The sequence below is a fragment of the Mandrillus leucophaeus genome, unplaced genomic scaffold (genome assembly GCF_000951045.1).
Source record: "Mandrillus leucophaeus isolate KB7577 unplaced genomic scaffold, Mleu.le_1.0 Scaffold342, whole genome shotgun sequence".
Classification (NCBI taxonomy): Eukaryota; Metazoa; Chordata; class Mammalia; order Primates; family Cercopithecidae; genus Mandrillus; species Mandrillus leucophaeus.
In genome coordinates this window covers 2,148,808-2,168,615 of record NW_012103610.1, presented here as the reverse complement: position 1 = coordinate 2,168,615, position 19,808 = coordinate 2,148,808, and the positions used below count along the sequence as shown (strand labels likewise).

At 37.8% G+C, this 19,808-nt stretch overlaps 1 protein-coding gene across 8 annotated transcripts in view; it reads right to left on the bottom strand.

The window, feature by feature from the left end:
- DLG1 (discs, large homolog 1 (Drosophila)) overlaps positions 1 to 19,808 on the bottom strand; it is a 292,696-nt gene that overhangs the window by 8,009 nt on the left and 264,879 nt on the right. For 6 of the 8 annotated variants that reach the window (XM_011988972.1, XM_011988970.1, XM_011988973.1 and 3 more), the window contains 6 exons: positions 17,228 to 17,269; positions 14,699 to 14,749; positions 13,710 to 13,811; positions 13,280 to 13,452; positions 9,242 to 9,351; positions 1,197 to 1,288 (listed from right to left, as the gene is read on the bottom strand). In XM_011988972.1, the coding sequence (XP_011844362.1) occupies positions 1,197 to 1,288; positions 9,242 to 9,351; positions 13,280 to 13,452; positions 13,710 to 13,811; positions 14,699 to 14,749; positions 17,228 to 17,269 (570 nt within the window). Of the gene's footprint in view, positions 1 to 1,196; positions 1,289 to 9,241; positions 9,352 to 13,279; positions 13,453 to 13,709; positions 13,812 to 14,698; positions 14,750 to 16,512; positions 16,549 to 17,227; positions 17,270 to 19,808 lie in introns of all 8 variants that reach the window. The other 2 variants (XM_011988976.1, XM_011988975.1) reach the window with 1 other exon arrangement.

The window sequence follows — 19,808 nt, the reverse complement described above, 5'->3', positions numbered from 1 at the left end:
AAAAAAAAAAAAAAAAAGAGAAAAAACTAAAAACAAGAAACAACAAATACACATATCGATATATGTATGTATGTATATGGTATATATACAACAATGGAATATTTTATTAGGCCATAAAAATGAAAATCCTATCATCTGCAACAACCAACATGAGTGAATGTGGAGGACCTGATGCTACATGAAATAGGCCAGACACAGCAAAGCAAATACTGTATTTCATTTCTACGTGGAATCTAAAAAAGTAGAACTCATTGAAACACAGGTGGTTTCCAGGGACTGCAGAGTAGAAGAAATGGGGAGATGTTGGTGAAAGGGTACAAACTTTCAGTTATAAGATGAGTAAATTCTGGGGATCTAATCTACAGCAATAGTGACTATTGTTAATAAAGAGTATTAAGCATCTTCCCTACACACACAAAATGGTAACTGTGTGGTGAAAGACATGTTAACTTGATTGTGTTAATCAATTTACAATGTATACGTTTATCACATCACATTATATGCCGTGAATATATACACATTTTGTCAATTATACCTCAACATGGCTAGAGAAAATGGATCAAAATTTATAAAGGATAAGAGAAAAATCATGAGTTTCATAGAATAAATGAAATCTAAATCTCTTTTTCCCTGGTCAAGTATGAATTATTCCTGTTTTTGCTGTTCTAATCAATAACCTAAGAAACATTGAATCTCAAGATTCCTGGCGGGGCACGGTGGTTCACTCCTGTAATCCCAGCACTTTGGGAGGCTGAGGCAGGTGGGTCACCTGAGGTCAGGAGTTCAAGACGAGCCTGGCCAACATGGTGAAACCCCATCTCTACTAAAAATACAAAATTAGCCAGGCATGGTGGTGCATGCCTGTAGTCCCAGCTACTCAGGAGGCTAAGGCAGGAGAATCACTTGAGCCTGGGAGGCAGAGGTTGCAGGGAGCCGAGTCACACCACTGCACTCCGCTTGGGCGACAGAGCAAAACTCCGTCTCCCAAAAAGATTCCCCAGCACCACTGTCTAGGCTAGATAAATTTCCCACAGGACAAAACCACTGATCTTAAGGGTTTGTTCTGAAAATGACAGTACTAGTTACTACTGGTAGATGCAGGCAGGCATAGTTCAAAATCCACTTGCATGGGTCAGTTCACATGGCTTCAGAGCAAAATTCTATCTTAAAGAGGACTGTTACAATGTGGTTCCAACCTGTGAAATGTTCAGTAAACTCCTGTTCCAGTTTCATGGCTCTCTCAAACGTTTTTCTGGCTTGTTCTTCTGTTAGACGCTTATTCATTTCCCTATGCAAATAAATACAGAAATTAATAATTACCACATTGTAATACTTTTTAAAAAAAGATGACAAAGGAGAGAAGATATAAAATAGAAAATCATGAAAAGTTGAACTCTGTTGAAAATATGAATGTCATTAAAAACTGGAGTCATTCTGGCCATTTCTGGGATTTTATTTTTTTTGAGACAGGGTCTCACTCTGTCACCCAGGCTGGAGTGCAGTGGCATGATCTCGGCTCACTGCAACCTCTGCCTCCTGGGTTTAAGCGATTCTCCTGCCTCCATCTCTCAAGTAGCTGGATCACAGGCATGCGCCACTACGCCCGGCTAATTTTTATATTTTTAGTAGAGATGGGGTTTCATAGTTGGGCAGGCTAGTCCCAAACTCCTGACCTCAGGTGATCGGCTAACCTCAGTCTCCCAAAGTGCTGGGATTACAGGTGTGAGCCACTGAGCCCAGCCTGTTTCTGGGATTTTTAAAAAATATTTTTAAAAATATTTTTAAAAATAAAAATAATAGACTGGGCATGGTGGCTTACACCAGTAATCCTAGCACTTTGGGAGGCCGAGGCAGGTGGATCACCTGAGGTCAGGAGTTCAGGACCAGCCTGGCCAACAAGATGAAACCTTGTCTCTACCAAAAATATAAAAATTAGGCGGGAGTGGTCGCGCATGCTTGTAGTCCCAGCTACTCGGGAGGCTGAGGCAGGAGAATCGCTTGAACCCGGGAGGCAGAGGTTGCAGTGAGCTGAGATCATGACACTGCATGCTTGTAGTCCCAGCTACTCGGGAGGCTGAGGCAGGAGAATCGCTTGAACCCGGGAGGCAGAGGTTGCAGTGAGCTGAGATCATGCCACTGCATTCCAGCCTGGGTGACGGAGACTCTGTCTCAACAACAACAACAAAATAAATAAATAAATAAATGAAAATAAAAACAATAAAAACTAGATTTAGTTACTGAATATGTTGCTATATACTTGGAATCACAGAGGGTTTTTAACAAATTCTGCATCAGCTCAGTGTAGCCAAAACACCTATTCATTAATTTATGACACTTTTGACTTTGATGAAAATTTCATATTAAAATGACTTAGAGATCTACGTATCAGTTTACAGAAAATAAGGGGACAAACATCCATATAAATAACCCCATGAGAAGGTAATCAGAAAATACAGTGTGGGGAAATCTCTGCACAAGAAATGACCTGCGTTCTATCACAAATAAATGGGAGGTGGTGCGGGGGTGGGGTGGGGCATAAAAGAGAGATGTGGAGAGAGAATATATAGGTTAAACAACTTAACCAACTGCCACGAATAGATGTTATTTAAAATTTTATTCCAACAAACTGAAGAAATACAAATACACAGTGATTTACACAGACAAAATGATAGAAATGTCTGAGACTTGTTTCAAAATAATCTGGAATGAAGGTGTAAGGAGGTAGGTGTGAGTGGAGAGAAACAAGATTGGTCATAAGTGGATAATTATGGCTGCAGCTGGATGATGAGTATATGAGAGTTCATTCCCAACTTAAAGGAAAGCCTTCAATATTTTGCCATTAATTATGATGTTTGCTTTGGTATTTTGTAGAGTTACTGTCTAGTATTCTTTCATCCCACCCTAAAAAATTATCTTCAGCATTTCTTGTAAGGTAGAACTACAGGTAATGAACTCTTTCAGTTTTTATCTGGGTGAGTGTTAATTTCTCCCTCATTTTTGAAGAATAGTTTTGCCAGATACAGGATTCCTTGTTGACAGTTAAATTTTTTTTTTTTCTTCAGTGTTTTGAACCCACTGTTTTCTGGCCTCCAAAGTTTTGGATAAAATATCTGCTGGCAGGGCATGGTGGCTCATGCCTGTAATCCCAGCACTTTGGGAGGCTGAGGCAGGTGGATCACCTGACGTCAGGAGTTTGGGACCAGCCTGGCCAACATGGTGAAACCCCGTCACTACTAAAAATACAAAAATTAGCAGGACTCAGTGGTGGGTGCCTGTAATCCCAGCTACTAAGGAGGCTGAGGCAGGAGAATCACTTGAACCCAGGAGGCAGAGGTTGCAGTAAGCTGAGACTGTGCCACTGTACTCCAACCTGGGAGACAGAGTAGACCCTGTCTCCAAAAAAAAAAAAAAAAAAAATCTGCTGATGGCTGGGCCTGGTGGATATTTACTTACACCTGTAATCCCAGCACTTTGGAAGGCTGAGGTGGGTGGATCACTTGCGCTCAGGAGTTTGAGACCAGCCTGGGAAACATGGCAAAACCCTGTCTCCATAAAAAATACAAAAATTAGCCAGGCGTGGTGGTGCACGTCTGCAGCCCCAGCTACTAGGGAGGCTGAGGTGAGCGGCTGCCTGAGCCCAGGAAGTTAAGGCAGCAGTAACCTGTGTAAGCAGTAAGCCACTGCACTCCAGCCTGGGTGACAAACAGAGACCTTGTCTCAAAAAACAAACAAAAACATCGACTGATAATCTTATTGGGAAATCCCCTGTGTGTGGTAAGTTGCTGCTTTCAAGATTCTCTCCATATTCTGACAGTTTGATTATAATGTGCCTCCGTGTGGGTATCTAAGTTTATCCTGCTTTGAGTTCCTTGATTTTCTTGGATTATATTCGTGTCTTTCATCAAACGTGGGATGTTTTTGGCCATTATTTCTTCAATCTCTCTGCCCTTCCCCTCTCTGTTCTCCTCCAGGACCCCCACAATGTGAGTTGACTGCTTGATGGTGTCTTATAGGCCCTTTTCTTCAATCATTTCTCTGTTTCTCAGACTAAATAATTTCCATTGTTGTATCTTCAAGTTAAATTTGTTGACTCTCTCTTCTGTCTGCTCAAATCTCCCTGAATCCCTGTAGTGAATTTTCCATTTCAGTTATTTTTAGTTCCAGAATTTCCTTTTGGTTTCTTTTTACGTTTTTTATTTCTTTGTTGATATTTCCATTTTGTTCACGTATCTTTTTCATCTTTTTTTCCTTTGTCTTTTTGGAGACAAGGTCTCCCTCTGTTGCTCAGGCTGGAGTGCAGTGGCATGATCTTGGCTCACTGCAGCCTTGACCTCCCAGGCTCAAGAGATCCTCCCACCTCAGCTTCGCATGCAGCTGGGACCAGAGGCTCGTGCCACCATGGCCAGCTAATTTTTGTTTATTTTTATTTTTCTGAGACGGAGTTTTGCTCTTGTTGCCCAGGCTGGGGTGCAATGGTGTGGTCTCCACTCACTGCAACCTCCGCCTCCTGGGTTCAAGCAAGTCTTGCGCCTCAGCCTCCCAAGTAGCTGGGATTACAGATGCCTACCACCACGCCCAGCTAATTTCTGTATTTTTAGTAGAGATGGGGTTTCACTATGTTGCCCACGCTGGTCTCAAACTCCTGAGCTCAGGTGTTCTGCCTGCCTCGGCCTCCCAAAGTGCTGGGGTTACAGGCATGAGCCACCGCGCCCGGCCAATTTTTGCTGACTTCTTGTAGAGGCAAGGTCTCACTATGTTGCCCAGGCTAGTCTCGAACCACTGAGTTCAGGTGGTTTGTCTCAGCCTTCTAAGTGCTAGAATCACAGGCATGAGCCACTGCGCTGGGCCTATCATTTTCTTAAGACTTTGTCCATGTCTTTTAGCTCATTTAGCATCTTGTTTTACAGTCTAAGTCTAACTCTTTCTCAAGGATAGTCTTCTGCAGGGATAGTTTATTTTTCCTTTGAATGGGCTATATTTTCCTGTTTCTTTGTATGTCTTGTGATTTTTTGTTGGAAACTGCACATTTAACTCTTACAATGTGGTAATTCTGGAGATCACATTCTTTTCCTTTCCTAGGGTTTGCTGTTTTATTTAAAATTTAATTTTATTGTTTACTGTTGCAAGGTGTTTCTGTACCAGGAATCAGCCAGTCTTTTCAGGTATTTTCTAAGTGATTTTCCATGGATATGAAAATCTCCCCTCACATACATGGTTACTTTTGAATGTCCAGGTCTGGCCCCCAAAACGGGGGCAAGAAAAAAGGTGTGTGTGTGCGTGTGCGTGCGTGTGGTGCGGGTGGAAGGGGGAGGCACTAGCCCTTTGTTTTCATTTGATTTTGTTTTTCTTTCTCCTCACTAATTACCACTGAAGGCAATGGCCCTTTAAATCTTTAAAAGTCACTTCAGCCTCCAGTGCTTCCAGGCTTGTAACAGTGGCAGTGGGGTCTGCAACAATGGCTCACTTTATGGCTGTATGGCCGCACCTCCATGATCAGAAGCAGTAATTAGCTATCACAGCAAAGATCCCTGCTATTTGGAGGACAGAATCCTTATTGTCCACACTGGCCCCCACAAACCCTATGCAAAGCCGCTTGAAAATGTGTGCATGGCTACATGCTATGGGGCTGAGGGTAGAGGAACAGGTAGTTGCTACCATGTTAAGAGCTGAAATTAACCTTTCAAACCTTTCCCTGGAAGTTATGAGCCTTCAACAGACTTCAGAGTTCCAAACCGGTAAAAATGGTGAACAGAGTTTCCAAAACAGTGACATCAGACAGATTCTGCCAGTGCAGTTGTTGTCTGGGTGGGGAGACAGATTCTCAGAGCTTCCTACTCTTCCATCTTCCCTCTAGCTCCATAATTGATTAGTTTTTAAATGTTAAAGCAGTGTTGCATACCAGGAACATACCCAACTTGGTTGTTATATTTTGCCTTATTAAAAAAATTGTTTGATTCAATTTGCTCCTATTTTGGTAAGGGTTCTTGCATCTATAGTCATAATTAAGACTGGTTTTATCATTTTCCTTTCCTATATAGTCCTTTCCAGCTTTGGGTATCAAATTAATGCTCATAAATTAGTTGAAGAGTTTGTATACAATTGACATAGCTTCTTAGCTTTCGGTAGAATTTAGTAAGTCCTCTAGGCTTAGTATTTAATTTGTGGAAAGGTTTTTTATGATTGGTTCAATTCTTTAATAAGTACTAGATTATTTAGGTTTTCTATTTCTCTTTTCCCTTTCTATTTTTTCCTTAACATTTTCTGAAGTATATGTTTCAAACACAGATGAGCAGTTATCAGAAAAATCGTATCATTCAGCTTGTTACATTTTCACAAATTTACATGTACCTGTGTACTTAGGTCAAGACACAGAACATCACTAGTACCCCAGAATCGGGGTGTGCTCACTCTAGTCACCAGCCCCTTCTCACAGGGTAACCTCTGTTTGACTTCTACAAGCAATTATTAAATTTGGAATCATAGAGTATGTATATCTTTAGGTCGAAGTTTTTGTTTTTAACTCAAATCGTACTTGTGAGATTCTTCCATACTTTTGTATGTGGCGGGAGATTGCTCACTCTCACTCATTATCATACAATGTTTCATTGTGAATATGTCATAATTTATTTACATATTCTACTGCTGACAGTATTTGACTCTTTGTTTTTTTTTTTTTTTTTAAAGACAGGGTCTCACTCTGTCACCAAGGCTGGAGTGCAGTGGTGCAAGCATAGCTCACTACAGCCTCAATCGAACTCCTGGGCTCAAGGGATCCTCCTGCTTCAGCCTCCTGAGTAGCTGGGATTATAGGAATGCACCATCACATCCAGCTACCTTTAAAGTTTTTTGTAGAGACAGGGTCGTGCTATGTTGCTCAGGCTGGTCTCCAACTTCTGACCTCAAGGAATCCTTCTGTCTTGGGCTCCCAAAGTGTTGGGATTACAGGTGTGAGCTACTGCACCTGACAGCTGCTGACTACTTGAACAGTACTGTCATCACTCTTGTACATGTCTTTGTAAACACATGTAAGCATTTCTGTTGAGTGTGTATCTAAGAATATGACTTCTGGGTCATAACTAATGTGTATGTTCAGCTTTAGGAGACATTATGATACTATAAACAGTTTACCAATGAAGATACACCAATTTGCACCCCTAACACTGTTATGAGTTTCAGTTGCTTCACATCCTTGCCGGCATTAAATATTTTCTGTCTTTTTCATTTTAACTATTCTGGTATGTGGGTGGTAGTATAAGACATCAGGGTTTAACTTGTATTTCCATAATTAATTGGGCACTATCTCACATGCTTATTATTTGGAGGTTCTCTTTTGCGATGTGTCCAAGCCCTTTGTCCTTTTTCCTGGTAGGCTGCCTCTGTCAATCTCTGATGTCTGCTGCATGTGGAGTCATATCCTCTTTTTCATGCCTGATATTCATATTGATGTGCCTTCTTTCTTTTCTTGATCACTCCTAGTGGTTTACTGTCTTTTCAAAGAGAACACTTTTGGCTTTGTTGATCCTCTTTTACGTTTGTTTTCTATTTCATTAATTTCTGCTCTGCCGTATTTTTTATTTTTAAATTTTTTTAATACTGTTTTCTTCTTTTTTTGACTTGGGACAGGGTCTTGCTCTGTCACCAGGCTGGAGTGCGATGGCATGATCTTGGCTCGCTGCAACCTCCACTCTCTGTGCTCAAGCAATCCCCCCATCTCAGCCTCCCAAGTAGCTGGGACGACAGGCGCACACCACCATGCCTGGCTATTTTTCTGTATTTTTAGCAGAGACAGAGTCTCACCATGTTGCCCAGGCTGGTCTTGAACTCCTGAACTCAAGCAATCCGCCCACCTAGGCCTCCTGAAGTATTGGGATTATAGGGGCTGGCCACTGTGCCCCACCTTCTATAATTTTGAGTTTGACTGATATTTTTTCAATTTCTCAAAATCTTAGATTTTCAACTTTCCTAATATTTGATTTTCAACATTCTTTCCTAACATTTAAAGCTGTGTGTATTCCTTCAACAAAGCTATGAAAGCCTCCAAACTCATTACTTGGCAATTCATTACTATTTAGTTCAAAACATTAATTTATTCTGTGATTTCTTCTTTGACTCACTCAGAAGTATAATGCTTAATTTCCAAATATATGAGAATTTTCTAGTTATCTTTTAGTTATTGGTTTCCATTTAAATTGCATTATAGTCAGAAAGTATTTGTTTTCTATCATTTGAAATTTGTAATCCAGCAAATGATGAGTTTTGGTAATTGTTTCATGTACACTGGAAATCCATGTGCATTCTGCAGATGGTGAGTGCAGTGTTTAACATATGTCCAGTAGGTAAAGTTTTTAATTTGTGTTATTCTGTGCCTTCACTGATTTTTTATATTTGTTTTCTTATTTAATTGCTTCCTCACAGGTATGTTAGGTTCCTTCTCGATGATTTTGGAATTACCTTTTTGCCCCTATGAAGCTGTCAATTTGTACTTTTTATGTTTTGAGAATGCTATTAAGTGCAAACAAATGTATGAACAGATCCTCCTGCTGGAGTGAATCTTTTACTTTTATGAAATGTCACTCTTAAGGCCAGTAGTACTTCTTGCCTTAAAGTATACTTCGTCAGCAATATAAAAATCGGCCTAGTTTAGCATGGTATAGCTTTTTCTATTCTCTTACTTTCAACCTTCCCATAGCCTAATTTTTAAGGTGTGTCTGATGAAAGCAACATATAATTTACTTTTTTCTTCACCCATTCTGACAATCCTTGTCTTTTAATTGGAACATTTAGTCCAGTAGTCTAATATTTGCCTTAGTTTATACCATCTTACTATTTATATGGTTTTGCCTCACTTGTTCTATGTTTCTATTTGCTCTTTCTTAATTTTTACTTAGATTCTATTTTTTTGTCCCCCAAAAGTATTACATAATGGTTACACATTCTTCTATTCTCTTAATGGTTACCTGAGAGTTGTGCTGCATACTTCAGTAGCCACTAGCCACATGGAGCTATTTAAAGTTCTAACACGTTACCTTATAACTTTAGTAATATTAATGATGATGATTACAACGACAATTTAAAACCCACAGTGCTTATTTAATCCTCACCACATAATCTGAGGTGAATATACATACTATTATATCTCAGTTTTATAGATATAGAAACTGAGATGCAGGGAGAGTAAATAAATTACCCTACAGTGACTGAATTTGTACACAGAGGCTATGCCTCAGGCATTTACACTTACATGATATTTTCCATGGATTTGGGTTTAATAAAAATGGAGATAGGGTAAAGCTGTGCAATCTGTAATCTCTTTATGGCATTTCCAGACACATCAAGGATACAGTGTTTGCCCTAAAATAAAAGGAACAAAGAAAAAAAAAACAAGTGAACCAAATATTCTCAATAATATCAAAGGTACATTTCCCACAGGCCCAGAGTCTAAATCGTGGTATGTCTGGATCCTTGTTCACTTTAAGCAAACTTGTCACTTCTCTCAGCAAACTTGATAGGAAATGAAATGATTATGCATAATTAATTTGCCATTTTCAAACAAATGTTATATTTAAAAAGGAATGAGAATACAGTTCCTAGTTTTCACAGATCAGTAATTTCTCAAAATGGTGAAAACCAGAGCTCCCCCACCCTTTTCTTTTTTTTAAATTTAAGAGACGGGGTCTCGTTCGGTTGTCTAGGCTGGTCTTGAACTCCTGGGGCTCAAGTGATCCTCTCACCGCAGCCTCCGGAAGTGCTGGGATTATAGGCATGAGCCACTGTGCCAGGCCCAGGTTCCTATTTTTCATTCTGCCAAGAAAAAGTATTCATAAAGACCCCAAACTACCATCTCCCCATAGCTATCATTTCATAAAAGATAAAAAATCCTAGAGTAAGGGCAAACCTTTTAAATAAACAAATGTGTGAAACCTCATTACCACTACTCAATCCTCCTATTTCTCATTTTACTAGGGACAGACAAAAACTCATAAACTAGCATATGGGACCCAATTCTGGATTTAAATGACAACTTTTCTGACAGGCTTAAACTCACTGACAAAGGATACTTAGGTTTTTAATACAGATGGGCATTTCCATGGTAAGCAGAGTAGTAGTTATTATTTATGACAGATTTGCTTCTAATACATTTGAAATCAGGCCCTCCCCCATAACGCAACTTCAGTTTTCTGTTTGTTTTTGAGACGAAGTCTTGTTCTGTCACCCAGACTTGAGTGCAGTGGCACGATCGCGGCTTATTCCAACTTCCGCTTCTTGGGTTCGAGCAATTCTCCTGCCTCAGCCTCTCCAGTAGCTGGGATAACAGGTGTGCGCCACCACACCCAGCTAATTTTTGTGTTTTTTGTACAGATGGGGTTTCACCATGTTGGTCAGGCTGGTCTCAAATTCGCGACCTCAAGTGATCCACCCACCTCGGCCTCCCAAAGTGCTCGGATTATAGGTGTGAGCCACCACACTTGGCCCCATAATGCAACTTCTAACCCAAGGACTTGAGTCCAAGTCAATACATGATAATTTCAATTTGGTGGGCACACTTAAAGTAACAAATTTAATACTGTAAAATACTCCAAACATACAGAAAAGTAAATAACAGACACTATGTATCCATTATCTACTTTTATCAGATATAAATATTTTACATTATCGCTTAAACATTTTAGTAACTTGATACTGAAATATTAATATTCTATGTTTGCTTTAGCTCTTTCTATATATGTACATAATAGTTTGAGAAAAAACTGCATAATGCTCCTTTACCTCGTATTTCTTAAAAACAATGGCATCTCTTATATAATCACAATATGATTCCAAGTGGCCATCTAATGTTCCTTATTGGAAAAGAAAAAAAAATTTCCTGGTCCAGGATCCAATTCAGGATCACAGGATCACACACTGTGTTTAGCTGTAAAGCCTCCTTAGTCTCCATCAATCTGACACAATTCCTCAGTCTTGGTCTTTCTTGATCTTGATGTTTTTGAAGAGTATAAAATATTATGTCATAGAATATGCCTCAACGTGGGTTTGTGTGTTTCCTCACTCTCGGATGGCAGGTTACACATTTTTGGCAGGAATACCACAGATATAATGTGTGTCCTTCTCAGTCCATCATATCTGGGAGGTGACATTATATCTATTTGTCCCACTGGTAGTGATGCTAATTTTGATCACTTGTTTAAGGTTTTATCTGCTAGGTTTCTCCACTGTAAAATTATTACTTTTGCCTTTGTAACTGATAAGTATTTTGGGGGAGGACACTTTGAGACTATATAGATATCCCATTTTTCATCAAATGTTCACTAATTTTAGAATACACTGATGATTTTTGCCTGAAACAATTATTACCATGCAGTTTTCAAAAGATTTTCTAATCATTTCTTCTACCTTGATTAGTAGACAGTCCAAAGTGTTCCCTTCTATCCACTTATTTACTCATATACAGATGCTCCTTGACTTATGATGGGAGTTACGTCCCAATAAACCCATCACAAGTTGAAAATACTATAAATTGAAAATGCGTTTAATATACCTACCCTACTGAACATCATAGCTTAGACTGGATTACCTTAAATGTGCTCAGAACACTTACTCTACAGTCAGACAAAATCATCCAACATACCTGTTTTATAATTAAGTGTTGAATTTTTCATGTAATTCATTGAGTCCTGTACTACAAGTGAAAACCAGAAAGGCTGTATGGGTACTTGAAGTATGGCTGCTACTGAATATGCATCACTTTTGCGCCTCTGTAAAGCTGAACCATTCTAAGTTGGGGGCCATCTGTGTTTATTTCATTCTGGAGTCTAGGATTTTAATTTTACTCTATATATTATAATCTGTGATTATCATTTATCTTGATATTCACATTATCTCAGACTTGGCCAGTGGCGGACCCCACAGCTTGGTTCCTTGCCTTTTTATACACCCTCATCACTCGTGGACTGCTCCCTTGTTTTTCTGGCAGCAAAAATGTTACAGGCTCATCTTGCACTTCTCCAGTCCTGGCCCCAGAATCAGCCATTTCTCTGAGGAGTCCTGGATCTTTCAATTAACGAATTATATTTAGAAGCCAAGACCTGGGCACCAGATATTCTCATGGCTTATTCAGGGTTATTTTTAGGTCTTCTTAGTGGATAGAGCAAATAAGCATACGTGTGTGTATATGTAAATACACATCTTTCTAGATCTACTCTATTACAATTCATAGGTTCATATTCATAGCTCTAATTATCTAGTATCTCCAATCCAATTATCAGAGTTCATGTTATCCTCTCCCTTTTTCTGACAGTCAAACCTCACTCCCACTACTGTCATTACATTAGTTTATTTGCTCAACCCTAGACTATATATTAGTTTCAGAACTGTAAGACCATACACTCCACCCAACAAACCTACTAATTAGAATTTTGTTTACAGATCTTTGTCTTCAGCTTGTGTTAAAGAATCTCTGGGATTAAGACTTCTCCCTTCTCCCCTCTTCAATGTAGTTATTCATTTGAAATGGTTGGACATCATATCCTAGGTACAAAGGCCATTTTTATATCTTATTTTTGTGTGAACTATGTATTCTCATCTTTCATCCATTTTTTTTCCCCTATTGGGTTTCTGGTCTCTATTCCCTGTTTTTATGAGTTCTTTATATATTGGGAATATTAGCCCTTTTCTTCTTGCAAATTTTTTCTGTCAGTTGTTTTCTGACATTGTTAATGGTGTTTTCTAATAGTTTTTGGAAAAGTTCTTTGGCCATAAAAAAAGTTTTTAAAAATTTTAAGTGGTTAGATTTATTATCTTTTTCTTTTCTTTTCTTTTTTTTTTTAAGAGCCAGGGTCTTGTTCTGTTGCCCAGGCTGGAGTTCAGTGGCATGATCATAGCTCGCTGCAGCCTCAAATTCCCAGCCTTAAGTGATCCTCTCAACTCAGCCTTCTTAGTAGCTAGGACTATAAGGGTGTGCTGCCATACCTGGCCCTTATCTCCTTATAATATATGCTGGAGGACTAGGGTTAAACAAAAGGTCTATCTCTAGCAAATGACCTTAAAATAACTTCTCCTCTTACATTCATGTTACCATTCCTATTTTCACTTTCTTTGTCTACCTTATTTACCTGTTTTATCTTGTATGCACTTTCCTGAGCCACCAAAAATTAATCATGTAGGTAAGCAAATTCATTACGTTAATAAAACTAATTAATGCTGTATCTATCCTACCACTCTTTCATACTGTCAAAGGCATATTTGACTAGAAGCTATATTCTGGGATTAGTCTGATGCTTACCTTTTCTGCTACTTCTCGCACAGACTGAACACTTGTTCCATACAGATGATTGTTATACTGGCCAGCTTCGATGAATTTATGTTCCTGGATATCTTTTTCCATCTGCTCTCTTGAAGTCACAAAATGATAATCTCTTCCGTCTACCTCATAATCTCGTTTTGGTCTAGTTGTATCTTTAACAGAAAAAAACTTGGGGAAGTGTTTAATATTAAAAAAAACCCCACAATAAATCCATTTTCTACTTATATCATTGTTTTGTAAAGTTCAACAGATTAATTTAAATCTGAGAAAGGACAACAATATGGAGGATGGAAGAGTAACTGATAAAATAGGTACAAACCGTTAAAAAATGGTTCTACCTATTCTTCCCACACACAGTGACAGGCATTGTTAAGAGTAACAATGAAATGTTTTTGTCTGGTTTACTCACGAGGGACACAGGATCCAAATTTGTCGGGAAATTCTGAGATCAAGTCGTCATTGATCCGGTCTTTCATGGGTCCCAGTATGATCACTGGCCGAGTGTAATTAACTATAAAGATAAACTGCACGTTAAAAGGAATAAACAGTCAACAAATATCAATGTATTTTATTTCACTACAGAACAAAAATATCCTTAACTGTTTTAAACATTTTTTTTCTTCTTTCTCCATCTCACTCTACCATCAACCAAAGATGCATAACTTGCTCTTTTATAATCTTGACTAAGATCTTAAACTCTACTCAGTCTTGTTAGAAGTCATATTGATAAATCAACCAAGTTAAATTTGGTATGTTAGCAGATAATGTTTCTTTACATTGCAAATCAAAGCATAAAGTGTAGTGTTTTACAGATGGCTCTGAAGTAGAAATTGTAAGGAAGCAGAGCAAAGAAGGGCAGAAAAGAAATTGGATGTGGGAAGTGATATAATCCCAGTAGTAGTGTTCTAAAAAGATGATCTAACAGAAGTATGAACTCTGGGTTGTATGGGGTCATGCTGGAAGAATGGAGATTGGTAGTGAGACTGAGAACTAACACTGTGAGAGAAGGGATGAAAAGAAGGTCATAAATAAGAAAGAAGTAGAATAAACAGTGCCCGGAACCTAACTGGATGAGGAGGAGGAGGAACGGAGAAGGCTCAAAGATGCTTCCAAGATTTTCAAAAAAGGGTTATTTGGAAGATAGTGATGCTAACAAGAACACTGGAACGAAGTTGCTTAGGAAATAAAACACAAATATAAAAGTCAATATGAAATGACTAGATTCTAATATACTGTGGAGTAACCTATGTTTCATAAACACATGTAGTAAGTTTCTGCATATAAATGTAGTAAAAAAAATTCTAATATAACATTTTTTGGGGGTATTAGACTTTTTTCCTCCAAATTAAAAAGTATATTCTTCTAGAAGATTATAAAACATCAATAGTCTTCACAAACCTTCTTGTTGGTTCACTGGTTCATAAGATAAGACGTATTCTTCTTGACCACCTATTAGAAAGTGAAGGCACAGATGAAAAATGTGTCCAGATAATTGATGCTCGTCTAATTCTTCAAGAACAATGTTAGACATTACTACAACTTTCCTGAGAAAACGGCAAAGGTATGGAAAGGTACTTTATGGCAAGATTTAGTTAAAAAAAAAAAAAAAAAAAAAGGGGGGGGAAATTATAAAGTCATAAAAGTGAGTTTGCTAAATGTAAAACAAAATACAAATGGGCTATTTAATCAATATTATATTTGATAGATAATCAAATCTAAAAATCTTCATTTGTGATGCTATGTTTATTTAGAATCTAAGAAATATTTACTTAGAATCTAAGAAATATTAAATCTGTTAAAGATTAATGCTTTAATGAGCAGTTTATATATCTATCTATCATCTATATACATATTAAGTAACTTGTTACTATTAAAAACATGCTACTTTTTTAGTTCCACCAACTATAATATTGAATACAGTATATTTTATTTTTAAAATAATTACATCGTAAAATTAAAAATTATAAATGCAAAGGTAAAACTACTGTTACTATTTCACTGATGAAAAAATTCACTAACTCAACTTTGTAAAAAATAATAAATTTAATGTGAGTCAAAAAGAGCTTTAGATAAAACTAAATCCTTCCAATAAAATAAACCACAGTGATAGTAAAGGAGATAAATATATTCGCTTTGACCTTAAAAGCACAAGAAGTTAAAGCTTCTAAAGGTTAAATCAAAGGTTCACAGCTTAGGAAATATTCTAAATGAAAGAGTCTACAAATTATACCTGAATTCAGTGTAAAGAAATAAAAAGAGTTAAAAACTCTAAGAGTTGTTTTTTTTTTTTTTTTGAGATGGAGTTTTGCTCTTGTTGCCAGGCTGGTGTGCAATGGTGCGATCTCAGTTCATGGCAACCTCCACCTCCCGGGTTCAAGCGGTTCTCCTGCCTCAGCCTCCCGAGTAGCTGGGATTACAGACATGCGCCACCGTGCCCAGCTAATTTTGTATTTTTAGTAGAGATGGGGTTTCTCTGTGTGAGGCTGGTCTTGAACTCCCAACCTCAGGTGATCTGCCTGCCTTGGCCTCCCAAAGTGCTGGGATTATAGGCATGAACCACCACGCCCGGCCAAAAACTCTAGTTTTAAAATAACACACACCCCCCTCACCCCACACCGAAAATTAGAAAAGACTATGTTAACTCAAGTGGTTCAATGAAAGCAATCAATATTGGATAATGTATTTGAAGATTTTCTCTTTAATTATCAAGATCCTATAACAATTTTACCAGGAATTTTGCGATTGGTTTATATTATATGTATGTAGCTGTAGGTCTTTTAAACCCATACATTGGCATAAACATTCTTTTCTGCTTTAAAAGTGTGTATTTATTTGTTTTCAATTTTATTATTAAAGTATATAAAACTGGTATTTTATAAGCTGTTTTTTAAAGTACTGGATGTAAAACATGGCTTACATACTAGCAAACACATGCAATTTGAATATTTCACACCTTAATAATTCATGCAAATGGTAAGACAGACAGTATATACTTTCATTACCTCTTTTTAGCCTAGAAAGCCACTCAACTACCCTATAGTGTGTTCTGGTTATAAGCAATAAAATGCTGAAATATAGGAAATCATTTCCACACCAAAAAAAAATCATTAAGTAACTACTATGTAGAAAAATAATCAACCAAATGAATGATGGTTAAAAGTATATACTGTCAACATGAAAAAGTATTAGGGACTGATATTAACAGGATGGACCTTTTGAGCAGCCATACTCATCTGTAATCAAGATTACTTTCATATTAGACAGCAGTAAAAAAAGAAAGTTAGAAAAGCAATTTTAATTTTTAAGGTGCTACAACTGATATTATGTACCCACCCCTTCTCCCATGCCCCAAGTCTGTTTAAAACATCACATGCTTGTGCAGTTCACTTAATAAAACCAAGAATATAAAACAGCAAAAGAGAAATTAGTATTATTTTTCGGGCAATCACTGAAAATATTCCCTTATTTCTTCTGTTCACCGAGTGCTGATGATAAACAATAACTTGACCCAGATCAGTACCGATGACAAAGAATAAAAAAGGAAATAAAGCTAATGATAATTTAGCATTACTGAAAAATACTGTTTTAGTGCTCATGTTAAAAACAGAATTATTAAACAGAATGTCAAAATACAAGTTTTCCCTCATTTAACTATTTGCTTCTTATAAAAAATACATATACATATGTATCATGTACACTAATAATACTAAACTGTTTTTAGTATTATATTAAAATTTTATAAATTAACCTCTACATATATAGTATGATTTTATTTTTCAAGTACAGAATTTTACTTGTCTCTCCCTGATTTTAAAATAAAGATCATATAACTGTAAGTTTTTAGAACGTATCACTAAGAATCCCTCCACCCCCGCAGAGGATGTATTACTCGAGATTACAAAAGAACAAGTAACTTAAGACACTTACGGTAACTACTTTCACTATCGCTGGCATTAGAAGTTACATGCTCTGAAATTGCAGGACAATGAAAAAAAGTAAAGAAAACAGTGTCATGAGTTTAAAAAGCAAATAATCAAAATAAAATGTTGCGATATAAGCCATACATAACAAAATAATTTTTTAAAAGCATTTTTTATTTTCTTTAAAAATATTATTTTTTTCAAATAATAAATATTAGCAAAGGAAAACACCTGTAATTAAGGACAATGTCTTATTTTTGTACAACACAGTTTCTGAACAAATCTATTATAAATAGCAACTAGAATATGTCAAAAGGGCAAAGTGATCCTGAATTAGTCCAAATGTAGACATAAAACCCAATGGAGAAAATAGTTGGCACTATTTCAGTTTTTGAAACGGCAGTAACTGGCAAAGGGGACAAACTATTTAAGCAGATAGATGCCCATTTTAATGAAGGGATGTCTTTGTAATTAAAAATAAAGAGATCATCTTATTTTCAGTCCAGCTTCACTCCTGTTTCTGAAGATGAAAATCCATGTTTCTGAGATCATACAGATAAAGGATTTTAGAAGTCATAAATTCAAATGTCTCGGCTGGAAGGGAATGCACCAATGGTGGCACTGCATTTTAAAACCAACTAATATTTCTTAGAAACTCTGCTTTGATAAGACTGACAGTGGCTGCTTTGCAAAACATAAAAAAGACAATGAAAACAAACACACCCAGCCAAAAACTGCCTGTCCCCTCCTTAAAGGTGACCCGTTTCACGACTTCATTGCTTAGTAAACCACAGGCACGCTCCTCATCCATGTAAATGTGATCTCAAGTATTCTCTCAATAAATATCCCCCTTGCATTAAACAAAGACTAATAGATTTATTTCTAAAAAATAAAAATAAAACTTTCAACGAGACAGGGAAACTGACATTTTTATTTTAACTTTTTTTTTTTTTAAATTAAAGGGACAGGGCCTCACTCTGTTGCTCAGGTAGGAGTGCAGTGGTATGACTATAGCTCACTGCAGCCTCCACCTCCTCTCCTGGGCTTCTGTGATCCTCCCATCTTAGCCCAGAGTGGCTGGGACTTCAGGTATGTACCACCATGCACTGCTAAAATTTTGTTTTTTTAATAAAAGAGACAAGTCTCAACCATGTTGCCCAGACTGGTCTCAAACTCCAGGCCTCAAGGGATCCTCCCATTTCAGCTTCCCAAAGTGCTGGGATTACAAGTGTGAACCACCACACCACATAGCTGGAAATTTCTTTTTTTCTTTTTTCTGAGACAGTCTCTTTTTTTGAGACAGTCTTCCTTTGTTGCCCAGGTTGGAGTGCAGTGGCACGATCTCAGCTCACTGCAACCTCTGCCTCCTAGGTTTAAGCAATTCAATTCTTGTGTCTCAGACACCTGAGTACCTGGCACTACAGGTGTATAGCACCACGCCCAGCTACTTGTTCTATTTTTAGTAGAGACTGGTTTCACCATGTTGGCCAGGCTGATACTGAACTCCTGAGATCAAGTGATCTGTCTGCCTTGGCCTCCCAAAGTGCTGAGATTACAGGCATGAGCCACTGCGCCTGGGTGGAAATAAAATTTTTAAGGTAAAAAAAAGTTTGAGGCTGGGCATGGTGGCACACGCCTGTAATCCCAGCACTTTGCGAAGGTGAGGCAGGAGGATCACTTAAGACCAGGAGTTCGAGATCAGCTTGGGTAACATGGAGAGACACTGTCTGGGGAAAAAAAAAAAAAAAAAAAAGTGCTGGGCTTGGTGGTGCATGTCTGTAATTCTAGCTCTTCAGGAGGTTAAGGTGGGAAGACCACTCAAGCCAAAGGGTTCCAGGCTGCAGTGAGCTATGAACATACCACCGCACTCCAGCGTGAGTGACAGTGTGAGATCCTGTCCCTAAGAAACAAAAACAAAAAAGAAAAAAGTTTGAAGATAAGTATCTGCTATACTATACCACTCACAGAGTCTCCTAAAATCAAGTATCACTATTAAAACGTACAGTGAATGGTTGAACTTAAGATTTCAAATTAAATAAGATTTTTGAACTGCTATCATAATGAAAAATAAGTCTGTTATTCTAACTTTCAAAGACAAGATATAACTTTCTTAATCATGATTACATACATTTTAAATAAAGCAAGGACTTTAAAAATTGCAAGAATTATTCACTAATATATGTAAGCACATGTAAAATGGTAGGTTTTTCTTTTTTTTTGAGATGGAGTCTTGCTCTGTTCCCCAGGCTGGAGTGCAGTGGCAAGATCTCGGCTCTCTACAACCTCCGCCTCCCGGGTTCAAGCTATTCTCCTGCCTCAGCCTCCTGAGTAGCTGGGATTACAGGTGTGCACCACCACACCCAAATTTTTGTATTTTTAGTAGAGACCGGGTTTCGCCATGTTGGTTAGGCTGGTCTTGAACTCCTGATCTCAGGAGATCCACCTGACTCGGCCTCCCAAAGTGCTGGGATTACAGGCTTGAGCCACCGCACCTGGTCAAATGGTAGGTTTTTTAAAAGCTTATGTTAAAATATTTCTTTCTATGTCACCACATGGGCTTGATAGCAATACTTTAAAATTGGTGTATA